We start from the raw sequence: 24,687 nt of genomic DNA, 5'->3' as shown, positions 1-24,687 counted from the left end.
GCAGATTTACGAGGCAAGTTTTTATTTTATACACAGAAAGTCCCTGGAACATGCTGCCAGAGAAGTGATGGAAGATATGATTGCAAATGTTAAAGAGGCAGTTTAGACAGACGTGAACAAGCAGGGGAATGGAGGGATATAGACCATGTGCAGTTTAAATTGGCATCATGGTTGGTACAGACATCTTGGGCCCAAGGGCCTGTTCCTGTGCTGTACTGTTCTATGTTTTACTCTCCAAACCATTCCCTTTTGCCCGTGGTCCCAATAACCAATCCATGGAATAATGACTATGCACAGTAAAGAATGAAAAGCTAAGGGTGTCTCTTATCAAAGATAAATTATGAAGGGAGTGATGCAGGGAAATTTCTTCTGGCTTGAAACCAGAATAAGGCATCTTAATCTTATAAATTAGTGTCAGAATGCAATCCAAAGCAGTTCTCTAAAAGATTGTGGCACTGGTCACAGTTTCAAGAGAGAGACCGACAAATTTTTGTAAATGGGACATGCAGGAATTGTTGACAGAACAATTAGCAAAGCAAATGGGATCCTGGGCTAATAATAATCTAGTAAATATATAGGATCCAGGAAGGAGGGGGTCCAACCACAAAGTTGGACTGAAGAAGCTGAAAGAAGATTTAAAAGTTGTCCAGGATCATCATGGGCTTGAATACAGAGAAGCTGTTCCTCATCAGTGGATGATACTAGGACCGGAGGACAATAATTTAAAATGAATGGCCAAAGATACAAGAGGCAGGGAGGGGGAAATGTAAGGAAATGTGTTTTGTTTTATACAATGGTTATGATCTAGTATTCACTCACTGCCTATAAAGATAATTGAAACAATTAATCAGGTTTTCTGATAAGAACTGGATGACCACAAAAAGAATTCACAGTGCCACAGGGAAAGAGGAGAATGGGTTTGTTGTACAAAGTGCCAATATTGATCCAATGCCCACATAGAACTATTATGGCACAGGAGGCTATACCATACAGTTTTAGTGCAACACAGCATCAAACATTATTTGACAAATAATTAGATGCTTTTTGCAGTCAATATGTAAGATTTCTTAAAAGTTTAAATGCAAATGTTAATATGGGCAATCATATTATTTGTGCACAATGGTATATGGATTAGGTTTACTTTTTGCTTTAATGTATATAAAATCCAAATACTAGACAGCCTGAACTTTGATTCTATCTGCATTCATTAATAGGCAGTTCCTGGGAAGATTTTAACTTAAGCATTAGCTTACTGCATATCTTTACATTTTATTTTAACTATTACATTTTCTATTAACATACCTAATCAGCTGTATAAATCATGGAATAAAAGGCATACATGACAAACCCTAATAACTCAAATGCTGAATCTTCATTTCCATATGATTAATATTTCTTCAAACATTTAATTAACACCTAGATCACTTAATTAAAAACTTTGTTCCCCAGTAATTTTGACTGCTTACTGAATCAATTACAGTTACTATTAAAAACTGAAACAAGGCTTCAAAATCTATAACAACTCGAAACACTGGAACTATTCACCTATAAATCATTTTGTGAAAAGTTAAAAATAGATCATTTTTAGGGCGAATAAAATTTTGGCAAGGCTGAACACAGCTCTCCAACACCACCTCCAACCTTGTATCAAGCCATTACACCTCCACCAATCAGGCCATTGTCTTATATGTACATACCTAATTTCCTCAGGAAATCTCTCCAAAGCCTTATAGTTTCCCAAGTCAATTGCATCTCCATCCCAGGATCAAAAGGCATGACTGTCCAGGCCTGCTCCCGCCCCACCAAAATCATTTCATCCTGCCTTCATCTCAACCTTTCTCCCCTGGTCCTGTCCCTTCCCACTTGCAAACATGATATCTCTGATGCTCTCTGCCAATTTCCAACTACCTGAGCTCAACCGGCTCATCTTCACCTTCTAGAGCTCCAAGCCCTCCACTTCTTCCTCGAACAGAGACCCAACCAGTGCTCCTCCACTATCATAATCATTCACCTACCTGAATGCAGTCTCACATTGAACAACAACTTCTTCAACTCCACTTTCTCCAGATCAAAGGTGTAGCTATGAAAACTCAGGTGGGCCCAAGCTACATTTGTTTTTTGTGGGATGCATGGAATCCTGCCCAGGTCCCCTCCTTCAATTCTTTCAGGTACATTAATGATTGTATTGGTGCTGCTGTCTGCACTCTTGCAGAAGGTGAAAATTTCATTACATTTTTTGCCAATTTCCACCCTGTTTCACCTTCTCATGGTTCATCTCTGATTTTTCACTTCATCTTTGTGTCTCTGTCTCCAGAGACAGGTTAGCATCAAACATCCATTACAATCTCAACAGTTCTGAAAGGTCTTTTACTTGAAACACTAACTGTTTCTCTTACAACAGATGCTGCCTGATCTGCCTAATGTTCCTAGCATTTTCTTTGTCTCAGATTTTCAACATCTGTAGTTTTTATTTTTTAATTTTTCAAAAAGTCTTCATATTTTCCCAAAAGTCATAAAATACCAATTCTTTTATACATTGCGATATCATTTTTGTTAAATATATCGTGTCTCTACAGATGACTTGTAATTTAATTAAAATGTCTTCTTCATTAATTTGGATGACTAAATATTGGTGAGCAATTTTAAATGAAGTTCAGAATTGTATCTAATGGGTTTTATTTGTGATTTCACTGGTGGTGTGTGTCAATACCTATAAATATACAATTGTCACAGCCATTTGAAATAAGCAAATACTCAAATTGTACTAAAATTACTTTATTACAGTTGATTTTAACATCTCCTTTGTAACGATACAAAGGATAATTACAAACAAAATATTACATATGACCCTATTCTCTTTTTCTGACACTTGGTAACAGCTTAACTTCACAATCTATACAATTAATACAGGTTATATGAGCTAATGTATGTTGAACCAGAAGTTACCAGAATACTGACATTTTTACTGTACAATTTTTAAAAGAAATACCAATAAGTGAAGGAACTTATTGGTAACCAGCTATGAACAACTCGAATAACATTGCTAAAAAATTGATTAAAGCAGATTTGGTTGTTAAAATTTAAAATTCAGAATTTTCTACCATGTGTGCAAATAAGATTCAGAATTAGGCAGAGAAAAACAACAAAATAGAATAGAAATGTAAGGATAAAAGTTGAAGAAGCTCAAACATGCTGATTTTTTAAAACCAGCCAGTTGCTCTAGGTTAGATTAGGTTATACATTCATGATGTGTTGTCTTCACCCCATGGGACTAGTGTTAAAACATTTTTAATGTTTATGTTAGAAATCTCAAGTTTTTGTCACAATTTCTGCAAGCTATTTAAAATGTACAATATTAACATTTCTCACAGTCCCTCATCCATTACTAATGCACATTAAACTATTTTTGTTGCATACTAAAACAAAAGGGATTCTGATAGTAGCATTGTTAGTAATGAACATTTTAGTACAAATATCCTTTTCAAGTACTGTGTGGGTTTAGTGGTTTTCTTTAACCCTTTACACCATATAAATATCTTACTGCAAAGAAATTGTTAATAAAATTATGCATTTACAAGATGTCAAGTCATTAGGCCATCTTTCATTATATGCAGTCTATAGTATATTTTTAAAAACTGGAATTGCGCTAATTTATTTAGAACCCCCGGTAAGAGCTGTGATTTTTCATTTTTGTTCAGAGCCAGCAACAACTATAGCAAGAGAAAAAGGATTTTATATAACTAAGGACATTAGATTAGCTTACCAAACAGCATGTAGTCATTCCCTACCTCAACGGCGGGTAAAGCTCAGTACTACACGTTAACAGATCACTACTATACCATAATAACCTACAGTTGAATATTCCACAGATTTTAGCACTAGGTTGTTCTTGGTGAGCTCCCTTTCCTTCTGTCCTGACTGGTGGGCAGTAATATTGGACAATTATTGATATTCCTCTAACAGTGCATCAAGACAAGGGGCAAACCGAAGCTCAAGGAAAAAGCTTATTGGCAGCAGTCCGGAAAACTTTACAATGGTTCTGGATGGGCAGAGCTAAGAAATTTGGAATTTAGGTCTGACTTTTACAGATGGACAGATCTTACAGGTAGATGCTCATTTTTATTTATCTCCCCTGCTTATTTATTTTTTCATTCATGACTTCATTTTCAAATTGTCCTCAGCTAGAAATGCAGGTAAATGATCTTATAACCATTTTGTCAAATACATTATCCAAAGCCACATACAGCCAATTCGGAATCCATGTGGTTAACTGCAATTATGATTTGTAAATTTAAAAAAAATACACACTGCTATTGAGCTTGATCACAATATTCACTCAGATAGTGAATGTAAGCATTTTATGTTTTAATGATGAAATAGACAATGAATGCTGAAAATATTTTGATCATTGTGTTTTACTTCCTTTGTTATTTATAAGTGGTAGATATTAATTAATCATACATATTATGAGGTACATTTTTCTACTTTGTGTAAATGTATGCTAGACGTTTGCACCTATAACCAGAGAAATTTGCCAAAACCAAGACGTGCCTGTATCTAAGTCAGCAATTTCTACTGGAGAAGATTAATCCATTGAGCCAATCATAGCCTTGCTGTGATCCTATGTTTAAGAATCATTTAAGGCCTAATGTTCCCAGCCAACATCTTGTATGAAAACTAACAAAGGCAATCACAAACACTGCAGTAAAAATAAATTGCAGGTAATTAAGATTGTGAAGTCACTGTATAAAATGCAATGTTACAATGCCACATTGTAACATTCTTAATTTGTACTTCTACCATTTCTTCAAAAACCCTGCCATTACTGTCAATTACAAAAAGCAACACTTGGCACACTTCTATTCTTGCTTCTCAAAACAAATAACATCCATGGCGTGACTATTTTGTTAAGCTGCTTTCTTTCCATTCTTGGTTTTGTCATAGAATTTTGCACTACCACCTAGCTTCTACTTAAAACATGCAGTCAATATTTTGGAGAGCTACCTTGGGCGATTTCTATTTTGAAATGAAGTGTCTAGTTCAGTGCAGTTTTTTTTAACTATACGATTCACATAATTCATTAGAAAGGAATTCAGTATTTTTGTAACCTGTTACCAATGCAGAAGTTACCTGAAAACCAGGTTTCCAGTGAGAATTTTCATTTTTAACTTAAAATTAGAGTTAAGCAGTCAGTCTTTTGTTTAAAAAACTTACCAAATGGAAAAATGGATTACAGCATATTCATCTTAACTTCCACATGAAAGGGGTGACATTTTCTTCTTTGCAAACCTATGTATATCTCTATCACACATTGACATTAACCATTACATCACACTGTTCTACAATTTTATGTTCCAAAGCAAAGTCAGGGAGATAAAAGTAGATCACACAGATTCTTGAAAGCACTTTACACAATAAGTGGGTCTGACTGTGTAACAAAGAAAGTTGGCATATGCCTGGCCAAGTTTAGACCTCAAGGCCTATACACGTGTGTGCGAGAGAGAGCGAGAGCGAGTGTGAGCAAATGCTCGCAAGTTGATTAGATCAGTTTTGTAATTATTAAGTTTTAGTGTATGAAACTACAAGGATCCAGAGCAGCAAATAGAATCCAGTGAAAGAATATGATGTGCATCAATGCCGATATTCATCATTATTCTCAGTGTTGAAGTCTTTTACTTGGGTCATTTTTAAAAATGAATTAGAAAAGTCTGTGAGGGACATGAAAGATTTTCAGTCACTGTGCATGATGATTTTTTTTAACAATCCCACTACAATTATATTTAACTGCATTTTTGCTCAATTTAAATTTCTAATTCGTCTACTGGGCAGAGGTAGCATATCAGTGAGTAAAATGGAAAAAATATGGAAATATGACTCTCCGTTTTTCTGTTTAATCTGCATAAAAATTGCATCCATTGATAGCATGATAATGTGCAATATTTCAACATGCTGCAATCAGGTAGAGAATTAAGTGGGAGCAAAGTATTTCTTGCTTAGGGAAGAAAGGGCAGCTAATGGGAAGAGAATCGTTCTGGCACACTCTCATAAGCCTTCTAGAAGCTGGTCACAGAGCACTGGTAAAAGGCATTGAAAAGATCACATTCAACTTTGCACAACAGGCAAGATTCCCAAATGATGTGTCAAGACCAAAAATTACAATTATAGACCTATAAATAAAAGTAACTACAAATAGATCACTTTTTGTTTTTAAAAGGGACATGTTTACTTAAAATAATGGAGGTGAATGATAAATTAAAAGACTTTTGTAACAAATACTAAACCAACACTATAGTTAAAAATGTATTTTACTGTGGTAGTTTAATTGCAACTAAACTCTAATCTTAAATTCAATTTACAAATAAACATTCCCCATGTTTAAGAAACATCAATATTTCCATGGCTGTAAAATAAGCTAAAAGCCAATAGCCTGTGACAGCGTAGCAAATTCTGATTTTGAGCCATGGAAGTCTGAATGGACTTTGCAATTCTTTCACAGTGTAGCTAATCACAGAATAGAGGATGTTCCTCAAAATCTTAATCACTACTGTCCTCCAATGGATATATAAATACAAGGGTCAGTACATCCCATTATCTCATCGCCTGTGCTAATATAATAAGGATACATGAAAATGGTGAATGAGTTATCGCACCAAGCTGTCCTTGAATATTAAAGTATAAAATACTGGATGAGCTCTTATGAATTGCCTTTAAGCAGTATTGACTATAGCCATAATTTTAAAACCAGAGTTTCCACTTGCAAAATCATTTAAGCACCTTGGTGCTAATAATGGCACTAAATTCATTTTTTTTTTGCTGAAAGCTAAATTTGATGTTAAAAAAAAGTCATTCAAGCACCCTGTACAAATAGTCTGTGTGAACACTGTCATCTCTCAAAAGTAGAAACATGCTCTATTCTCAGCATTTAGTCTTACTCTTGTAATAAGTATAATTTGCAATTTCTTAGAGAAGGGTGCCAACATCAATCTATAGGGCAGGAATCCAGTATTAAAATACCAAACTAAAACCAATCAATCACATAGGGTGATGAGGGGAATAATTCAAATTTTGCCCAAGTAACACTGAAGTTAAACATACAGAAACATTTAACCAAGCTGCCTTCCTATTCACATTACTGATTTTGGCAAAGTAATGACAACTAAAATTATTCTGTGACAAGTTACACAATGCAACATGAAGTAAAAAGTAGGTTATTGGCAAGATTTAATGTCACTTCAACATAACTTTATACCAAATGTAATTTTTATATGGAATGCAGTATATACATGGAAATTTCTACTGCCCAGTCAGTCAGCACTGGAAGGATGCGAAGCAAGCATAGCTTTCAGATGTATTTTCTTGTCTGTTTAACACATTAAGACTTGTTACATTATACTACAGAGTAGTAATAGTGATACATAGAATGCTAAAAAGTCATAGGCATGCTCACTGGTGCTAATAATGGCACTAAGTTCTTGTTGTTGTTGTTGAAAGAACCTAAATTCAGTATAAAAAAAAGTCAGGAACTAGGCCAGCAGCTCAGCAATTCCAATTTACTACATATTTACAGATACATACATTCTTCAATTAAAAAAAAAACTTTTCTGATGTAACCTGAATTTTAGGGAAGCATTTTACTTACTGCAGTGTATTTTCTGAAGGGACGATAATGTTCACAGCATAGTGGCAATAGATTATTGTACAACTTATAGACCTGCACAATGCGACTTCCTTTCTGACATGTGCCCAAGGTCAGATCACATTGTACAACAGCCTATTACAAAAACACTCTAATTTTTATTTATTAAAAATAAAATTATACTATCTGTATAATTTAAAAATAGTGTTCTGTATCGAAACTGTTTTAAGAACAATACATATGGGCTTCAGTAATGGTAATGTGTTGTTAATTCTCATATGTAGAGTTTAAAACCATTTTCTATGGTAGCTTGTAAATACCTTAAATTTGGAGCATGTTTACTGTTCTGCAGCATCACCATTTTTGAGCCACATAACATGCTCAGTGGGACATGTGAAGGCTCACCAAAAAAAAGTACGCTGCACTTAATGAATAAATCTGAAAATTATGGAGCGGGGAAAATCAAAATATTTAGCAGAAGGCAGTTTTTCCTTTAATCTATTATTTGGCGATTTACTTATGGCATCACTGTTATGCATTAGTTAAAATTAATATTCCTCCTATTAACTAGTGTCCATATTTTGGACATGTTAGTGGCTAAATATTTCACAGATAATGTAGCAAAGGGTTAATGCCAGATGAGTAACTGACCTGTGTTCACTAAACAATTGCAGGTTCGAGGCTGTTGATAAATACCAAATGCTGTACCAGACTATAATACGGTCCCGTTTTCAAACACAGCCCAACTTCCAGTCTGTTCACTATATTCATTTTCTGCTCATGGAAGAGAATCTAAACCTCTTGTTTTTTATCCCCCCCCATATATACCTATTTCAGCAGATAAATGCCTCAGGCAAACAAATATAACGTTGGTTAGCAGCTGGTGAGATTACTGGTTCAGCCCTTGAAAAGTATATGGTATAACGGCCAGCAGAAACTAATGGCAATCAAAAGTATTTTTTGTTTTAAAAAGTAAAATTACTAATGCTTCAACTAAAGCCACAATTTGGAAGTATGCTATGAAGGACATGAAAAGGGATGTCACCGTGCCACACTGCCACCAGCTGGAGAGAACCAGGCTCAGCAAGGATTTTCTTTTGGCCTTTGTTCACATTTTTCAAGGACTGATCAAACAGATACAGTATGAAATGTTGACAAATGAAAAAATTCTGTATTAACACAAAAAACCTGTTTTTCCTGAAAGGCGAAACAAACATGCCTGCACTCTGCATTGCAACCGCAGTACCAATAGAAGGCTTTCAAAATGATGCAAATGGGCGGTTTCTGCAGAGCATGGAGGCATGACAGCAGTAACACATCTGTTCCCCAGCCAATTAAAATTATGTGTAAGACATGTGTGAACCATTTGAAATTTGCGATGTGACACTTGTGCTCCTGCTCATGCCTTGCTCAGATCTGCCCCCGGAAGCCGTCCGCCTGAGAGCCTGGGGACTGTTGCGGACCCCCATACCACCTCCTCTGGGTACAGCAACAACTGGGCCAGCAGGATGTCCCCATGGTTGGGATCCACCTGACATCGGGTGACCCCAGGCTGGATGGTGGCCACCCATGGGGTGACCCCAGTGATGTCCAGCTCCTCCAGAAGGGTGATGAGACCAACTGGTGGCTCCAGGGTAACTATGGCTAAAAGCCTCTGGAGACAGATTAGAAAGGACCATGTTGCTGAAGCCAAGTCTCATGCTCTCAGAGTCAAAAGCCTCTATTTCTCGTGCTTGACGTTCCAGTAAGCTTCGTATTCTCTCAGTGCGTTCATTCTGCAGTGCCAGCATCTCCTCTTCAATCTGGAAAAGGAAGACACTAATGATACCTTTGAAATAGTAGCCTGTTTGCTGTTATGATATTTAAAGCATTTCATAACGTCATCATTTGACAGATTGACGGAAAATCCATACAAAGTGATATAATTTTGTAAATCTACTTTTATACACAAAATATTAAATTTTGTATTTCACTACAGTAATAGTTACAGCTCTGATGTATCTACCTGCTTGTGAGGCTAGTGTAACCTTTAACCTCCAGACTGGCTTGAACTATTCAGCCGTTTCCAATATGTGCTATTATGTAGTTGGTGGTGCAGTACCATCTGTTCAATGATGGAAGCAGGGAATGCGCAGTTATACTTCCACCAACAAATATTTATAGGAACAGTAATGACACAGCTTCTCATATATGCTCAAACACCTGCTCTACTGTCAGTAGATGTTCTACTGTAGAGTGACTAAGGCAGTCAAGGTTTTCCAATTAAAAAACTGAACAGAATTAAGGCATACACTTTTAATTGGTTGATTAATTATGATAAAGCATTTACACAAAATATCAATAAATGAATCTTTAATCATTTATTCAGGGCACTGAAATACCCATGATCTTCATACTCGCATACCAGCCAAGTGTAGCCACTGTAATGGAAATTCCATAGCTGGCTCTATTTGGATGTGTACTGACTTGAATATGGTTTTCAGGATGCCCATCTTCAAAATGGAACAGCAGTGAAAGTGATAAAAAGCATCATAATAGTTTTAAGGAAACAAATTCAAGAAGGTAAAAGCTAGCCTCAAGTGTTTAGCGAAAGTACTTCCAACTTAATAAAGTTGTGCTTTAATTTCATTTTTTTAAAAAATACAGACTTTCACTGAAAGGAGTTACTCAGTTACATATTCACATTCTCTTAAATAAGGCTTCAAAAGGATAATGCAAAAGAAGCACCACCATTCCAAGCCAGTGTTTCAGTTATATTTCTTTCCCCTCATCAGAGGATTCACCCGTATCAGACTGATTATATGGTTTCTTGTGTCCTTGTCTTCTACCTTTCCAGCCTCCATGGTCAAAAGATCAAACTTTGCTATTTCTGGTTACTCAACTGTAATGCTGACACATCTCCCTGGATCTCATCCCCTTTCAGCATTCCAAAGTGACCATTCTGTCTGTTACATCAAATTTCCCTCCCTATTCCAGGACACCTTCCAGTGCAAGCACAGGAGAGGCAATACTTGGCATATTTCCTTCTGCTTTCTCACCATCCAGGTACCTAAATCTGTCTTCCAGATGAAGTGATTTAACTGAACTTCTTTCAACTTCTCTACAATGGATACCCCAAATGCTGATTGGGTAACTTTCCAGAATACCTTTGTTCAATATGCAATTGTAATCTTAAGCTTCTGATCACCTGTCATTTGAATTCCACATTCATCCCAGTTCTTGGCATCCTACACTATTCCAATGAAACTCAACACAAGTGTGCAGAATAGCAATATAAAAAGGAAAAAAAAACAGATACTGGAAATATGAAACAAAACAGAAAATGCCTAAAAAACTAGTGTGTCAGCCAGCATCTGTGGAGTGAGAAGATTTATTGTTTAAGGTTGATGACCAGCATTTTCTGTTTTTAATATGAGCAGCAGCACGTCATCTTCCAACCAGGCACATTACAGTCTTCAGGATTTAGCATAGACTTCAACAATTTCAGATAATGATTCTCTATTGCTGTTATACCTCCTCTGGACCCATCTTTTCTTTCTTTTCCATTTCTATTACCACTTCACTAATTGTGCCCTGCTCCATCTTTCCTTTAACCAATTAATCCTTCGACATCCACCTGATCACACATTCTTCCCTCCCTTCCTGCTTTCTTTTCACTTAACTTTTCCAGTTCTGATTATCCAAAGTTGCTGCCTGACCTGCTGAGTATTGTCAGCATTCTCCCCTTTAATTTGGATGTTGACATTATGTTCAAAGGTAGGTACATTAATGGAAGAATCAATTCTAACCTAAATATCCAGTTTCAAATTAATAAGAAACTGCAAATTTTAGAAGCTTTTAATGTTATGAACATGACAAAAGTTTACAAAAGAGACAACAATGAAGTAATTGACTGGATGAATTTCACGTCTGAAAATACTAAATCATTTTTGAAGCTCTGGTGTTGACAAGATAGCATTCAGACATGGAGTTACGTTGTACCTTTTGCTCTAGTAGGGCTCTGCGTAGTGAGACCCTCTGCTCCAATTCCTTGCGTTCACGCTCATGCTGCGCCTCAGTCTGCATTTTTATTTTGCTCTGGTATGCATTAAGCAGCTCAAGTTCTTGTTGCAATTGCATTTTCAGCACCTGACATTCAGCCTCCTGAGCTTCATCTAGACGTAACTGTAAGAAGTTTTATTTAATAAGAACAGAAGAAATGAATTAATATTTGCAATTAGGACAAAATGACTGCTCCAATTTGATAACAAACAACACCGGATTGCACAAACCAAAATGTATATCCTGAAGTCACCTATCTAACATTACCATTGTTCAATTTAAACACATCTTACTAATACATGAAAGTCAATGAATTATAGAAAATCATATAACAGAAGGTTTGCCATTTGGCCTATGCTGGCTAGACATGTAATTATTTTAGTTACTCCCTCTTCCCAGCTCTCAAGTCTGTTTCTATAAAGGTTATGGCTCTTCAACTACCCACTAGTTGCCTTTTGGATGTAGATTTCTCCCTCCCCTACTCTTTCAGGCATCAAGTACCAGAACTCCATTACTCCAAAAAGATTTCCTCAATAATCTTTCAATCATTCCACCAATTAACTTAAATCCACATCTCCCAAATACCAATCCCTCTACCAAGGAATTCGAGTACCTCTCACTTAGGGCCTTATATGGCTTTGTTTTCTCAATCAAGTTTACCCCATCTCCATTGTTTCAGTTGAGCTCATCTTTCCACGTAAACGTACGTCTCCAGCCCTGGATATCTTCTCTGCACTCTCTCTGGCGCTTTCTATAGTGTAATGACCAGAATTGTACACTATACTCTAGCCGTGCCTTAAATGGTGTCGTATCGGTATGTATAGATATGTTGTACATCTAGAATTATCTCTGTGCTCTTGTATTCTATACCTCAGCTAAAGGCAAGCATCCCATATGCCTTATTTACCTTCAAACAACTGTGTATAGACATCTCAAAAACTATGTTCCTCTACATCTTTCATTATTTATTTATCCTTCCCAAATGCATTAACTCAAACATTTCCAGACTGAATTCTATTTGTCCACTCTTGAACCCACCTGACTAGTCCACTATTATCTTCCTGTTGCTTTGAACTCTCTCTCAATATTGTTTTTGTTTGGTGGACTTGCTTATCATTGCCCCAAGTTACTAATATCAAAAAAAGCACTAGATCTAGAATGAATTCGAGAGAACATGGTGCACATAGCCATCTCATCACTGGAACTCTGATTCCTGCCCTTTTCTATCTCCCACTGAACCACCTTTAAACTGCCTTGACCTTTTCCTCAGAACCAATGAGTTATTATTTTTCTGATCAATTGGTGATGTAGGACTTTGTCAAATACCATGCTGAAATTTCAAGTTAATAATTAAGGAGTCTCATCCCCTTCCAAGGAACTCTATGTTGTAATGTAAAAAAATATCTGATTTTCTTCTCCCTTAATACCATCTGTATTTCCCAATTAATCTCATTTCTTATGAATTGCATTTAAATTATGCATATCTCGTTTCTTTTATCTTTCTGGTTTAGCTTCTGTGATGATTCTTCAATCCAATTGGTTGAAGAGCCTCAATGATGCTTGTCTAGTTCAGAAATCACACATCTCCTACAGAAGGTGCTGCCCTGAAATAGATACCACTGGTTTCCTGTAATGGGAAAAGTATCTGCAGTAGCACTGAAAAAAAAAGCAAAATACAGTAGATGCTGGAAATTTGGAATAACAACAGAAAATGCTGAAAATGCTCAGCAAGTCAGGCAGAATCTGTGGAGAGAGAAACAAAGTTAACCTTCGGATTGAAGGCCCTTTGTCAGACCTGGGAAGGAGAAAAAAAAAGTTAGTATTTAAGTTGCAGGGAGAGTGGGAGAGGGATAGGACAATGAAAATATCTCTGACAGGGTGAGGTTAGGGTTGCCCTGGAGATGAGCTGTAAACAATGCGACTTTTGGTCAACACTTTGTTGAAGACCAGAATGGAAACTGAAACCAGCAAGGGTGAACAAGATACAAGAGACAGACAGAATTCCCTTCGGAAAGCAGAGAACAGCTTTTTTTTTTAAATATATAGTTGGCAATTTTATTTAATATTTAACTTCACTGTCACTTCTCTTTCAGGAATATCAACCTCAAAAATGCTCTGCGACTAAATTTCTGTCCATTTCTCTTTTCTTGCTAAACCCGAAAAGATTTGTTTTCCTTGTTTTCAGTAAGGTTTTGACCAAAACTCACCTTCACAGCCAAACTTGTTTGCAGCTCATCCCCAGGACAACCCTGATCTCACTCTATTAGGGATAATTCATTTGTCCTATCCATTCCCCGACTCTCTCTGCAGCTTGATACTAACTTAGTTTCTCTCCTTCCTAGTTCTGAAGAAGCAGCTTTGATCCAAAACATTGTGTTTCTCTTTTCACAGCTGCTGACTGACTGGCTGAGCATTTCCAGCCTTTTCTATTTTTATTGCAGTTCAATTCTCAAAATTTAGGTTCAGGCACTATTAGACAGCCACTGGTATGTACAAACCACCATGCTTCAATGTGCTAGCACAAAATCAGAATCAATTAAGGAAAAATTAAACAGGTATAGTTTCCAAACAAAGTCAATTAACCAAAGTTGAGAACTAGATTAAATACAGCACTTCAATATTTAACCCCTTTACCTCCAGAATACTTATTTCCTCATTTTTAAAAGAATTGGTTATGGCTGAAGACTTTGAAATTGTACTGCCATCTGCTGCTTGTAAATATTATTGACAAAAATAGAAGTAAAAAGAGTAAATGCTAACTTCCATAGACATTGTACACCAAAGACCTTAGAAAAATTCAATGCATAATCATTTAACTTGAAATACAAATTTTAGTTGTTAGAATAAATATCTCCTTTAATGTTTTCAGGTCAGCTAAATATCAACTTAAGGACTAAAGTACAGCATTAAATCAGAAGCAGTTACTTCTAAAGCTCATTTTTGATTATTTTGAAAAAAGAACCATTTTATTTTGGAAATAAAACTAACTTTTAGAAGGATTTTTGATTAATAAAAACTGATAAGATAACGTCACGCAAGTTAATTCTATGCTCATAAATAGATGCATTCAGCTTACTTTCATGTGAATTGGGATGATTAAGAATTTAAATTTAATGAAACCCCCTAGACAATTCATATCATTGAGCTGAGTGTTACACAGATGATTCTAACATTTGAAACAAAAATTCAGCATTTGATGGATAGCAATCAGGTAAGAAATCCAGGACAGACTTCACTACTGATCACATCTATGATATTTCATGTTATGGTTTCTCATCTTTGTAATGCAAACCAGGGAGCTAACCACCCACTCAAGGCAGAAAAAACATAATTGTAGATTCTGAGTAGGCAGCAACAGTGGGATTGCAGTCAGTAAATGAGGAAACTGAAGAGCAGGAAAATCATTTCTGCATAACTTACAGCATGTATTTGCTTTTAACTAAATAAATTACAAGCCCATGCATGTTATTATTATTGTCAAAGTTACTTCAAATGCATTTCATAAGTATGCAATTTATTCTCAACTTGAATAATTTAGCAAGTATTTGCTCATCCTGATATTGTTTTCTTTGAGACAGATGAGACCATTCAGCCTGCCATCCAAACACACCGCTTGCAGTGCCTGCCCACACTAATCCTGACTGATAGTGGCTCAACCAAACTGATCTTCCATATTCAAGTGCTCTCCCGCAATGTGGTCCACAAGCAATCACCAGATCTCAGCACCTGCTTTGATCACCAGGATAGCCTTTTGAGAGGTTGCTGCTGAATTGTTCTTAATTATCTCTGATAAGGAAAAGCACTTAAAGCAGTTCAATTAGTTCTAAAATTAATAAAATAAACAAATGAAATAAAAACACCTTAATGTGCTACAAATTAATTAAAAACATTAAACCAAAACGATGTACTCACCTAAACTTACTCAAGATCAGTGATTTCATTCACATGAATGGGCTTGTGCTAACTACACCAGAAGCTACATGGTCAGATGCAAGTGCATCCAGTTGCAAGTTCAGTAAATCAGTTCTTTGCCAGTGAACCCCGGGTGATGTGTCCAGCAGCATGGCAGGATGTCAGATGTGCTGGCACCCGACTCCCGAGTTAGTCTCTGACAAGCATGTTTCAAATTACAGGCGAGTAAATGACATACATTGACTTGAGAGAAGGACCTCGGCAGCAGTTCTCTACAAAAATGCTAGTCAGAGGTGAGTACGATTTGAAAGTCAGACTGGATTTTAAAATGGTTTTTAAAAGAATCAGCACTTGATTCTTTTAATTTGAACTCAATTCAAACACTCAACTGAGTGTTTGAACTGAATGGCTTGTAGGTTTAAGCAGTTTCACTACACTTCTGGTCAAGTTCCTTTTTGGGAGTTAGTGTAACATTATTAATGAAGCAGAGTTCAAATGCTATTCTTAGTTATTACAGCAAAGAAGGCCATTCTATTCATCAGGTCCATGCTTGCACCTTTGCATAGCAATCCCATCAGACCCAATCCCTCCCTTCTTAGTTCTCCATAGCTCAAATTCTCCTTCATTTAACCATCAACTCCTTGTTGATTCATTTTGCAACAGACCTACACTGAGGGGTAACTTACAGTAACTAATTAACCTACGTCTTTTTACTTCACTATGATCATTTTTTCCTTCAATCATTGTTATTTCTTCATAGAGAGGATTGCTGGAAATGGAGCCCTGGTGAGCCACATGTCCAACCAATGCATACCAGATTATCAGAGTTTTATTTGCAGAACTGAATAACCATTTCTTTATTGCTTAAATATAAGAAATTTGCATTTTTCACTTTGGCAAGTATTGATCTAGATTCTGCAGTTGTAACAATGACAAAAATATCTGTTTTCTGTCATTATAGCACGAATGCTGTCCTCCACCACACTTAAGAGAAATACACTGAAGTGATGGGAATTTCAGTATCTGTGAACTAGCTTCACTGCAAAATACCCTGTCAATATTGTTCTTTGTTGTAGGAGGCTCGAGTGAGATTCTAATGGAATATGGAGCACGTTTACACATTTACTGCTTAGCAAACTCATTGGCCCTAAAAAACGAATTTTATGTATGTATGTGGACCTTGATGGGTACCTTCCTCATAGGTCAGCTGTGAATGCCAGTGTATGGTTGTGATTGCAAAAGCTAGGCCATTAAATGTTCTATGTAATGTTACTTCCTCCTTTTGTTTTTAAATACAATAGGATTGCAATTGGCTATTGCATTCTAAAATAAAATTAATGATTTGGACAATCATTGTTTGTAGTAGTTTGCTCATATTCCTGGAAACTATGGGAATTCTGCAGATGCTGATCTACTTCATCTCAGAATACAATAGTTCATGTCATCTTTAAACCAACTGTGTTTCATTGCCTTTATGTTAAATAACAGCAAGGACCCTTTATTGACCATGAAGTAGAAATACAGTTCATCAATCAAGAAATGTAACTTTGCCTTGAAATGGTTGCAACAGCCAAGTTCATGGACTCCTTTACAAAATCTACCAATGATCATTCAAAAGGATTTTAGTCCACATTACATATTGTGAACAAACTATTTTACTAATATTTGAAAAAATTGTGCAATTTTACCATTAGAGTTGCCAGAATAAAATGGTGTTGTATATCACATCTGAATGGGGTTAATACACAGCCTGTTTATTAATTTTTACCTTAAGAATGGTCATTTTTTTGTCAGTTTCAGAATCTAGAAAAATACCATTTCTAAATAATCTTAGTGCTAAACTTAGTTATTTTTTCCCCCCCAGATAACCAGTATAAATTTTAAAAAAAAATTCAAAGTTATCAAAGACAGAGGGAGCAACAGATGAAATTAAGGAGATTGTCAAGTTGAAGTTAACTTTACACAAGTAAAATACTGTGGAGCTTGGAAATATGGGATAAAAACTGAAATGCTCAGGATCAGGCAACACCTGTGCACATTCACCCACAGATGGTACCTGACTGAGCATATTCTATATTTTCTGTTTTTAAGATTTAAATATACTAAAACTATTTCCAATATTCCTTTTTGTTCTCATTTAAAGGATTAGAAACAGCAATGCTCATATTCAATAAAGCTAATCTTTATATCAAAAAAAATCAGAGACTGCATTTGTAATTATGTTGTACAATAGAATTAAGAATTACTTCAGACACTTTTCCCTCAATTCTTCAGTCTATCTTGCGGCCACCAAATGCTAATAAAATGACTTTCTTTCAGAGTAAAATATATTGTGGAAGCCATTTCTGCCAGACTGAATGGTACATTGAACCATCTAGTTAGATGACGTAATATTGTTAGAACTCCAAGTAAATGCTCCCCAGCTAATGTGAATTAGTACACATGCTCTTTAGAAATACATAATATTCTACCTTCAGCAACAATCGATGGCCCTTTCAGCATGTCACAAGATTATAATAGATATGTGCTGTGCTTCAGAGAAAACAGTAATTTTCCTTCTTTGTATATTCAGGACAAAATATTATACAAGAACATGTCAAGAGAGTTAATAATAAAAATGATGTAGCAGGATTCAGAACAATGAATTGTACTGCCTTTATATTATTTTGCTTTACAACAGTATTAAACTAAAATACAGAATAATTACAGTAGGTTTTAGCAGAAAATTAAGAGTTTTGCTTACACTAGCATTGGAACAATTAGCATCTTAGATATTCCATGTGTATGCTTAAAAAATATTAGCTCAGAACCCGCCATCTTCACTCTGAACCCAATCTTTGATGGGTTACTTCCATCTAGCTGAGGATTCATCCAACTGAATTGATTAAAAATACAAACAAATTACTCACAGCTTGTGTTGACAGCATTTCATTTATACTGTGATCATACTGTTCTGCAAGTATGGCTAGTTTCCTTGTCTGCTCATCCTTCAGTCGCTTCAGCACAGCTTTGTGTTCACTCTTAGGGGTAGTTTCCAACAGGTGGTTGCGAAGTGCCTTGTACTGCCGTGTCTGGATCTTGCACGTGTCCTGGAATTGCTTCTTGATTTGCAACTCTTTTGACTAGAAAACATACAAACTTATTTGAAAGATTTCATCCCAGAAAGGAAAGTTTCCACAGAACAGAATTTCCAGCTTTTATGTCTAAACATGCAATGGTGTCTTCAATTAAGGGAGATTTGATGGGTTATATTCCATACTTATATTTTGCTATTCATTTAAAAAATACATTTAAAAGCACACAAACTCAGTATATTAAAAAAAATGGAACTTGCAGACCAGCCCAAAAGTATTGTGAGCAATGTAGTTGCTTTTGGATATGCATAAATGTCTTTACTCCACAATGGCAGAACTGGCAGAGGAACTTAGATAGGCTGTGGATTAGCGATATTGGTGGAGAGAGGCCTGGGACAGAGGGAGAGAAATTTGGATCTCAAGAATCGGTTTGGGCTTGTTATAGGCTGTTGGGACATGATCAGACATCTTATGGCGGTGAGCTCAAAACTTACAGTGGGCAGCAGGTGTGGCAGAAGGGGAAATCAAGTAAAAATTGCAAGATATTCCATCACTGACCAACCCCTCATGTTCTTCTCTTTCATTAGAAACTTGTTTATAATTGTTACAAATCTGTCAGAGTTGGCATGTTGGAAACATCAGTGATCAGCAAATCTTAATTATGAACCCCTTTGTTGGGGCTTTTTACTCATTGCCTTTGAGGAGGAAAGGATGCTAACCTTAGTAATCCCACCGTGCTAATGCAAACATTAAGGAACACTGTCCAATATTTAAATTTTGAGGATACTAATAAAACAGTATGAAGATGAATTGTATGTAAAAAAAAATGGAGGGCTACAATAAAACTCTGGAATTTGTCATTTACTTACTATAGCATAAGCATTTTCACGTGCAACCATCGCATAACCTCAATTCTCCAAACAATAAACAGGAGAGTAGAAAAATGTAACCCACGGGTATTTTAACATTTATAAACTTGATTACTGCAGCCCTGAATGTGGAAACCATGAATGCCCTACCCAGGTGATAACCCCTGACAATTAAAGAAATACTAGACTTAACCACTTGAGACAAACACTAATATCAAACTTAGCATGCAAAACATGCAACCAAAATTGTATGATGAATTGTATGATACAAGATAATACAAAATTAATATTGGCTGTCTGAAAACTAAAACTTATTGTTTGGTTAGTACTGCAAAATGCTTATAAGCACCTTTCTACCATGGAGCAAACTTTCGGTTTTAGCTGTCATCACAAGGCAAAAAAGTACTTCCCAGAGGAGAAAAAATGTATCCAGTCTTGCACACCATCAGGCTGCAACTGAGGAGTGAAATTACAGTGACCTAAGAACAGGTCACATAGTCACCTTCTTAGATGCAGGAAAGGTACCCAAAAGTAGTGAAGAAATTTAGAACAAAACTATTTTATACTCATTCATACCTTCAGACTCTTAGGCTGCTGCCGCACTTCCATTCCATGTTTACGCCGCAGCTCCCGCTCTCGACGTTTGTTGTACTCCAGTTGATTTGTGAGCTCAGTTTGGTGCTGCAGTCTAATGAGCTCACTGCGCATACGCTGTATGGTATTGAGGTGGCGGAATTCCAGCTCCTGCATGGATTCGTGATGGCGCAGCAACATTGCATGTTCCAGATCTTTTTGTGTTTGCTTTTTGTTCAGCTCCTAAGGAAAATCATATCTACAATAAAACCTGAGGGCCAACCACCTAATGTGACGCTCCAACAATGAGCACAACTTCCATTTGCTATTGATCAAAGACCATAGTCTTAAAATTCTAACTGCTTCTCCCTCTACAGATGCCACCTGATAAGTATTTCCAGCTGAATTAAATGCCAGGACATTTACTCAGTCTTTCTGCACGATGGATAATTCTGCCTTTGTTATTAATGTATCAGTACTGTAACTGAGTACTGCAGAATATCTGCTGCTCCTGATCCTGGATACTCACGCAGCTGCTTTTCACAACTTTGCCACTAACCATAGAACTGCGCAAGCCTAGTTCAAGTTAAGTTCATTATCTACAAACTCTACCTCTGGTGAGCAGAGAATTATTCACAGTAGAAGATATTTGACATATCAAGACTGAACATGGTTAAATTTAAATATTTACTGTTGTAACCACTGTCAATGTACCTCTCGTACTAGATCCTGTTCAAGGTTATGACGCGAAAGCAACATTCTCCGCTTGAAACGTCGACATTCCAGTTCTAGGTATTGGCGCTGGCGCCGCAGTAAATTAGCTTCTTCTTCAGCCTGAAAATGCTGGAAATTTTCCTTCTGCTTTGACAACCATTCTTGTTTTTCCTTCTTTGGAGTACTCTGATTTTCACTCAATTCCTGTCAAATATAAAAATATATTTTATGTCATATTCTAGAGAAATTACTGTACAATTTTTTTTTAAACTTTCACCATCATTAGAACACAAGAAAAAAGTAGGCCACCTGGCCTCTCAAGTTTGCCTTGTCCTTAATGGCTAATCTGTCCCAGGCCTTAACTCCTCCTCTGTGCCAGACTCCTGTTGCTCTCAATCCCCCAAACTTTCAAAAATTTACCTACCTCCACTTTAAGTGAGCTAGCCTCTACAATTCTCGGAGGCATCAGGATGTATCACGGCTTGGTATGGCAACTGCTCTGCCCAAGATCACAAGAAGCTGCAGAGAGTTGTGGACACAGCCCAGCGCATTACGGACACCAGTCTCCCCTCCTTGGACTCTGTCTTTCCCTCTCGTTGTCTTGGTGTAGCAGCCAGCATAATCAAAGACCCCACCCACCCGGGACATTTTCTCTTCTCTCCTCTTCCATCAGGTAGAAGATACAGGAGCCTGGGGCACGTACCAGCAGACCTAAGGACAGCTTCTACCCCACAGTGATAAGACTATTGAACAATTCCCTTATACAATGAGATGGACTATGACCTATGAGCTCACGATCTACCTTGTTGTTACCTTGCACCTTATTGCACTGAACTTTCTCTGTAGCTGTGACACTTTACTCTGTACTGTTATTGTTTTGTTTTTACCTGTACTACATCAATGCACTCTGTACTAACTTGATGTAACTGCACTGTGTAATGAATTGACCCGTAAGATCGGTAAGACAAGTTTTTCACTGTACCTCGGTACAAGTGACGATAGTAAACCAATACAGAATTCCAGAGATTCATCACCCTCCACTAAAAGAAATTTCTACGTAACTCAGTTTTAAATGACTGGCCCCTTACCTTGAAAAGATGTCCCCTCACTTGAGGTTCACCCACAAGTGAAAACATCTCAACATCTACCCTATCATGCCTCCTTTAGGGCATTTTAAATTTCAGTAAGACCCCGCTCATTCTTCTAAACTTCAAAGGATACAGACCCAACCTGTTGAGCCTCTCTTGATAGGACACAATCTTCTCTTCCCAGGAATCAGCCTCCTGAACCACTTTTGGACCGCATCCAATGATACTATATACTTTCTTCGGCAAGTAATAGGCAAATAATAGGCAAATAATTTATACTTTTACACATAGAGTCTGTCTGCTACAATCAAATTTTTGCACACATTGCCTGCATTGAACCAAATGAAGGATCATGATCTTCTCAATGCAAAAGATATGTCATTAGATACCTACCCTGTAAATCGAAGTTTTAAATTCAGCACAAATGGTGCACTCTGATTTTGGAAAAAGCCTAAAAGGTAAATCTGATATGCTACCCAAGCTGTAGGAGCAGAAGAGATCTTTGTAAGAGGGAAAAGTCAGTTTAAACCACCATAAACAAACAGTAGGATTGAGCGTAAAAATTGAAATTATGGAAAGGTAGTGGAAATATCATACGGGATTTTAATCTATATAATGGCTGGAAATATCTGCTGTGTAAAGGAGTTTTTGGAATGGCTTCTTAGAGTGTCAGGTGTAAGTTATACTAGGACTGGTATTGTATAACAAGACAGGATTAATGACCTTGTACTGAAGGTGCCCCTATATAGAAGCAATCATAATGATTGAATTCTACATTTAGGGATGAGAAGAGTGGGTCCAAGATGAGCATTTTAAATATAAATGAGGGCATTTATGAGGAGACGAACAGCAGATCGAGTTAAAGTGATTTAAAATTCATTTAAAGAAACGGTCAATTGAATCGGTCTGAAAGCAGACCTTTTAAGGGAATCTTTCAGAATGCACAAAGATACATTCAAATCAGAAAGAAAAATTCTAAAGGGTAACTCATCATCCGTGGTTAATTAAAAAAATTAATGATAGTATCAAAAGCACATATTTGGGCAAAGACAGGCTGCAGGCCAGAGGATTGGTCAGAATATAAAATACAGTAAAGAATAACTAAAAATATTAATAAGGAATGAAGAATTAGAATATGCAATAAAGCTGGTCAGAAATGAAAAAAGACGTAGTAAGGGGTCCTTTTGACATCTGCAAAAGAAAATTCAACAAAGTGAACCTTGGTCTTTTTGAAAATGAATCTGGGGAAAAAATAATGGAAAATAAAGAGTTGGCATGAAAGAGAATAAATGTTTTATATCAGCCTTTATGCAAAAGATCCAAGTAACATCCCAGGAAATGGAAGGGGAAATGGAAGGGAAAATCTCAGGAAAAATACAACTCAGGAAGTGGTACTGAGCAAATTGTTGGAGATGTGGGCTGAGGAAAATTCTTTGGATTGTAGAATAGCGAAAGTGACTGCTTTATTCAAAGGGACAAAGCAGGGAACTACATATCAGTCATCTTAATGTCTGTCACTGGGAAAATGTTAGAGTCTGATATTAAATTCAAGGTAATCAGACAAAGTCAACTGGGTTCCGTTAAAGTGAATTCATGTTTGGCTAATTTATTGTTGTTCTTTGAAGTACACTTATTTCCGGAAGCATTTGATAAGCTGGTATATCAAACATTATTACAAATAAAAGCTCACAGTGAAGGTGGTAACATATTGGTATGAATAGAAGGTAGGCCAGCAGAGAGTAGGCATAAATTTTTTGGTTGACAAGATAATAATTAACAGAGCGTTACAGGGATCAGTGGTTGGGCCTCCACTTTTGACAATTTATATAAATAGTGTGAATGAAGTCACCAAAAATAAGGTTGCTAGAGTTACTGATGGTACCAGGAAAGGTAGGAAAGTTGAGAAGAGTGCCTTGATGACAAAGTGATACTTTAGGTTAAGTGAGTGGGCAAAGATCTAGAAGGATATAGCAAAAATGTGAAATTGCCACAGCATATTATCTAAATGATGAGAGATTGCAGAGCTCAGGTGCAGAAGGATTTGGATGTTCTCACGCATGGCAGGGTACAGTGAATACAAAATTATGGAGGTATGCTTCAATTATATAGGGCACTGGTGAGACATGGATTAATGCATACAGTATTGGTCTCCTTATTTAAAGAAAGATATGTGCATATTGGAAGCAGCTGAGGGGTTACTCAGACTGATACCTGGAACAGGGCACTTGTTTTACGAGGAAAGGCTGGAAAGCTTTCTGAGACTGAGAACATACTTGACTAAAACATACAAGATCCAAGGGGTACAACATACAAGGGATCTTTAACAAGGTGAAAGTGTAGAGAATGTTTCCTCATGAGAGAGTCTAGAATTAGGGCTCTGTTTAAAAATACAGTTTGGCCATTTAAGACAGATGAGGAAACGAGGAGATATGGGGCTCAAGGCTGCCCCCAAATTGCTGGGGACTTGCAGTGACTGCTCCAGGTGTTGACAGACCACCTGGATCCTATGGATTCTCTCACTGCCTCCTGCTAGATGTAATAGAACGTGCTGTCTCCCACCTCTTTTTATTTGGCTGCACATCTCTCCCCAACTCAAAGATTCCTCTAAGGTGACACACTCTATGGCCAGCAGCCACTGCTTCTATTGATCAGCACCTTCCCTCACAGGCAGTCTCTCCACACTGATCCGAAGCAACTGCTAGGGGAATGCCAGTGGAGAGTAGGGGCCTGTGCCAGGTTCTTGGCACAATAGCACAAAGCAATGGGGTGGACAGAAGCTC

The 24,687-nt window shown here is 36.9% G+C and overlaps 1 protein-coding gene across 2 annotated transcripts in view; it reads right to left on the bottom strand.

Annotated features, from left to right (window-relative positions):
* Positions 1-2,773: 2,773 nt before the first annotated feature.
* The window catches only part of taok1a (TAO kinase 1a), a 131,983-nt gene continuing 110,069 nt past the window's right edge, over positions 2,774-24,687 (bottom strand). For both annotated transcript variants that reach the window (XM_052035181.1, XM_052035182.1), the window contains exons 16-20: positions 20,820-21,023; positions 20,109-20,348; positions 18,499-18,711; positions 11,618-11,800; positions 2,774-9,438 (exon numbers count right to left, since the gene is read on the bottom strand). In XM_052035181.1, the coding sequence (XP_051891141.1) occupies positions 8,977-9,438; positions 11,618-11,800; positions 18,499-18,711; positions 20,109-20,348; positions 20,820-21,023 (1,302 nt within the window). In that variant the 3' untranslated portion in view covers positions 2,774-8,976. The remainder of the gene's footprint in view (positions 9,439-11,617; positions 11,801-18,498; positions 18,712-20,108; positions 20,349-20,819; positions 21,024-24,687) is intronic.

Source organism: Pristis pectinata, chromosome 21, assembly GCF_009764475.1.
Source record: "Pristis pectinata isolate sPriPec2 chromosome 21, sPriPec2.1.pri, whole genome shotgun sequence".
Taxonomy (NCBI): Eukaryota; Metazoa; Chordata; class Chondrichthyes; order Rhinopristiformes; family Pristidae; genus Pristis; species Pristis pectinata.
Note: the sequence above shows the minus strand (reverse complement) of the source record. Positions and strands in the feature narration are given on the sequence as shown.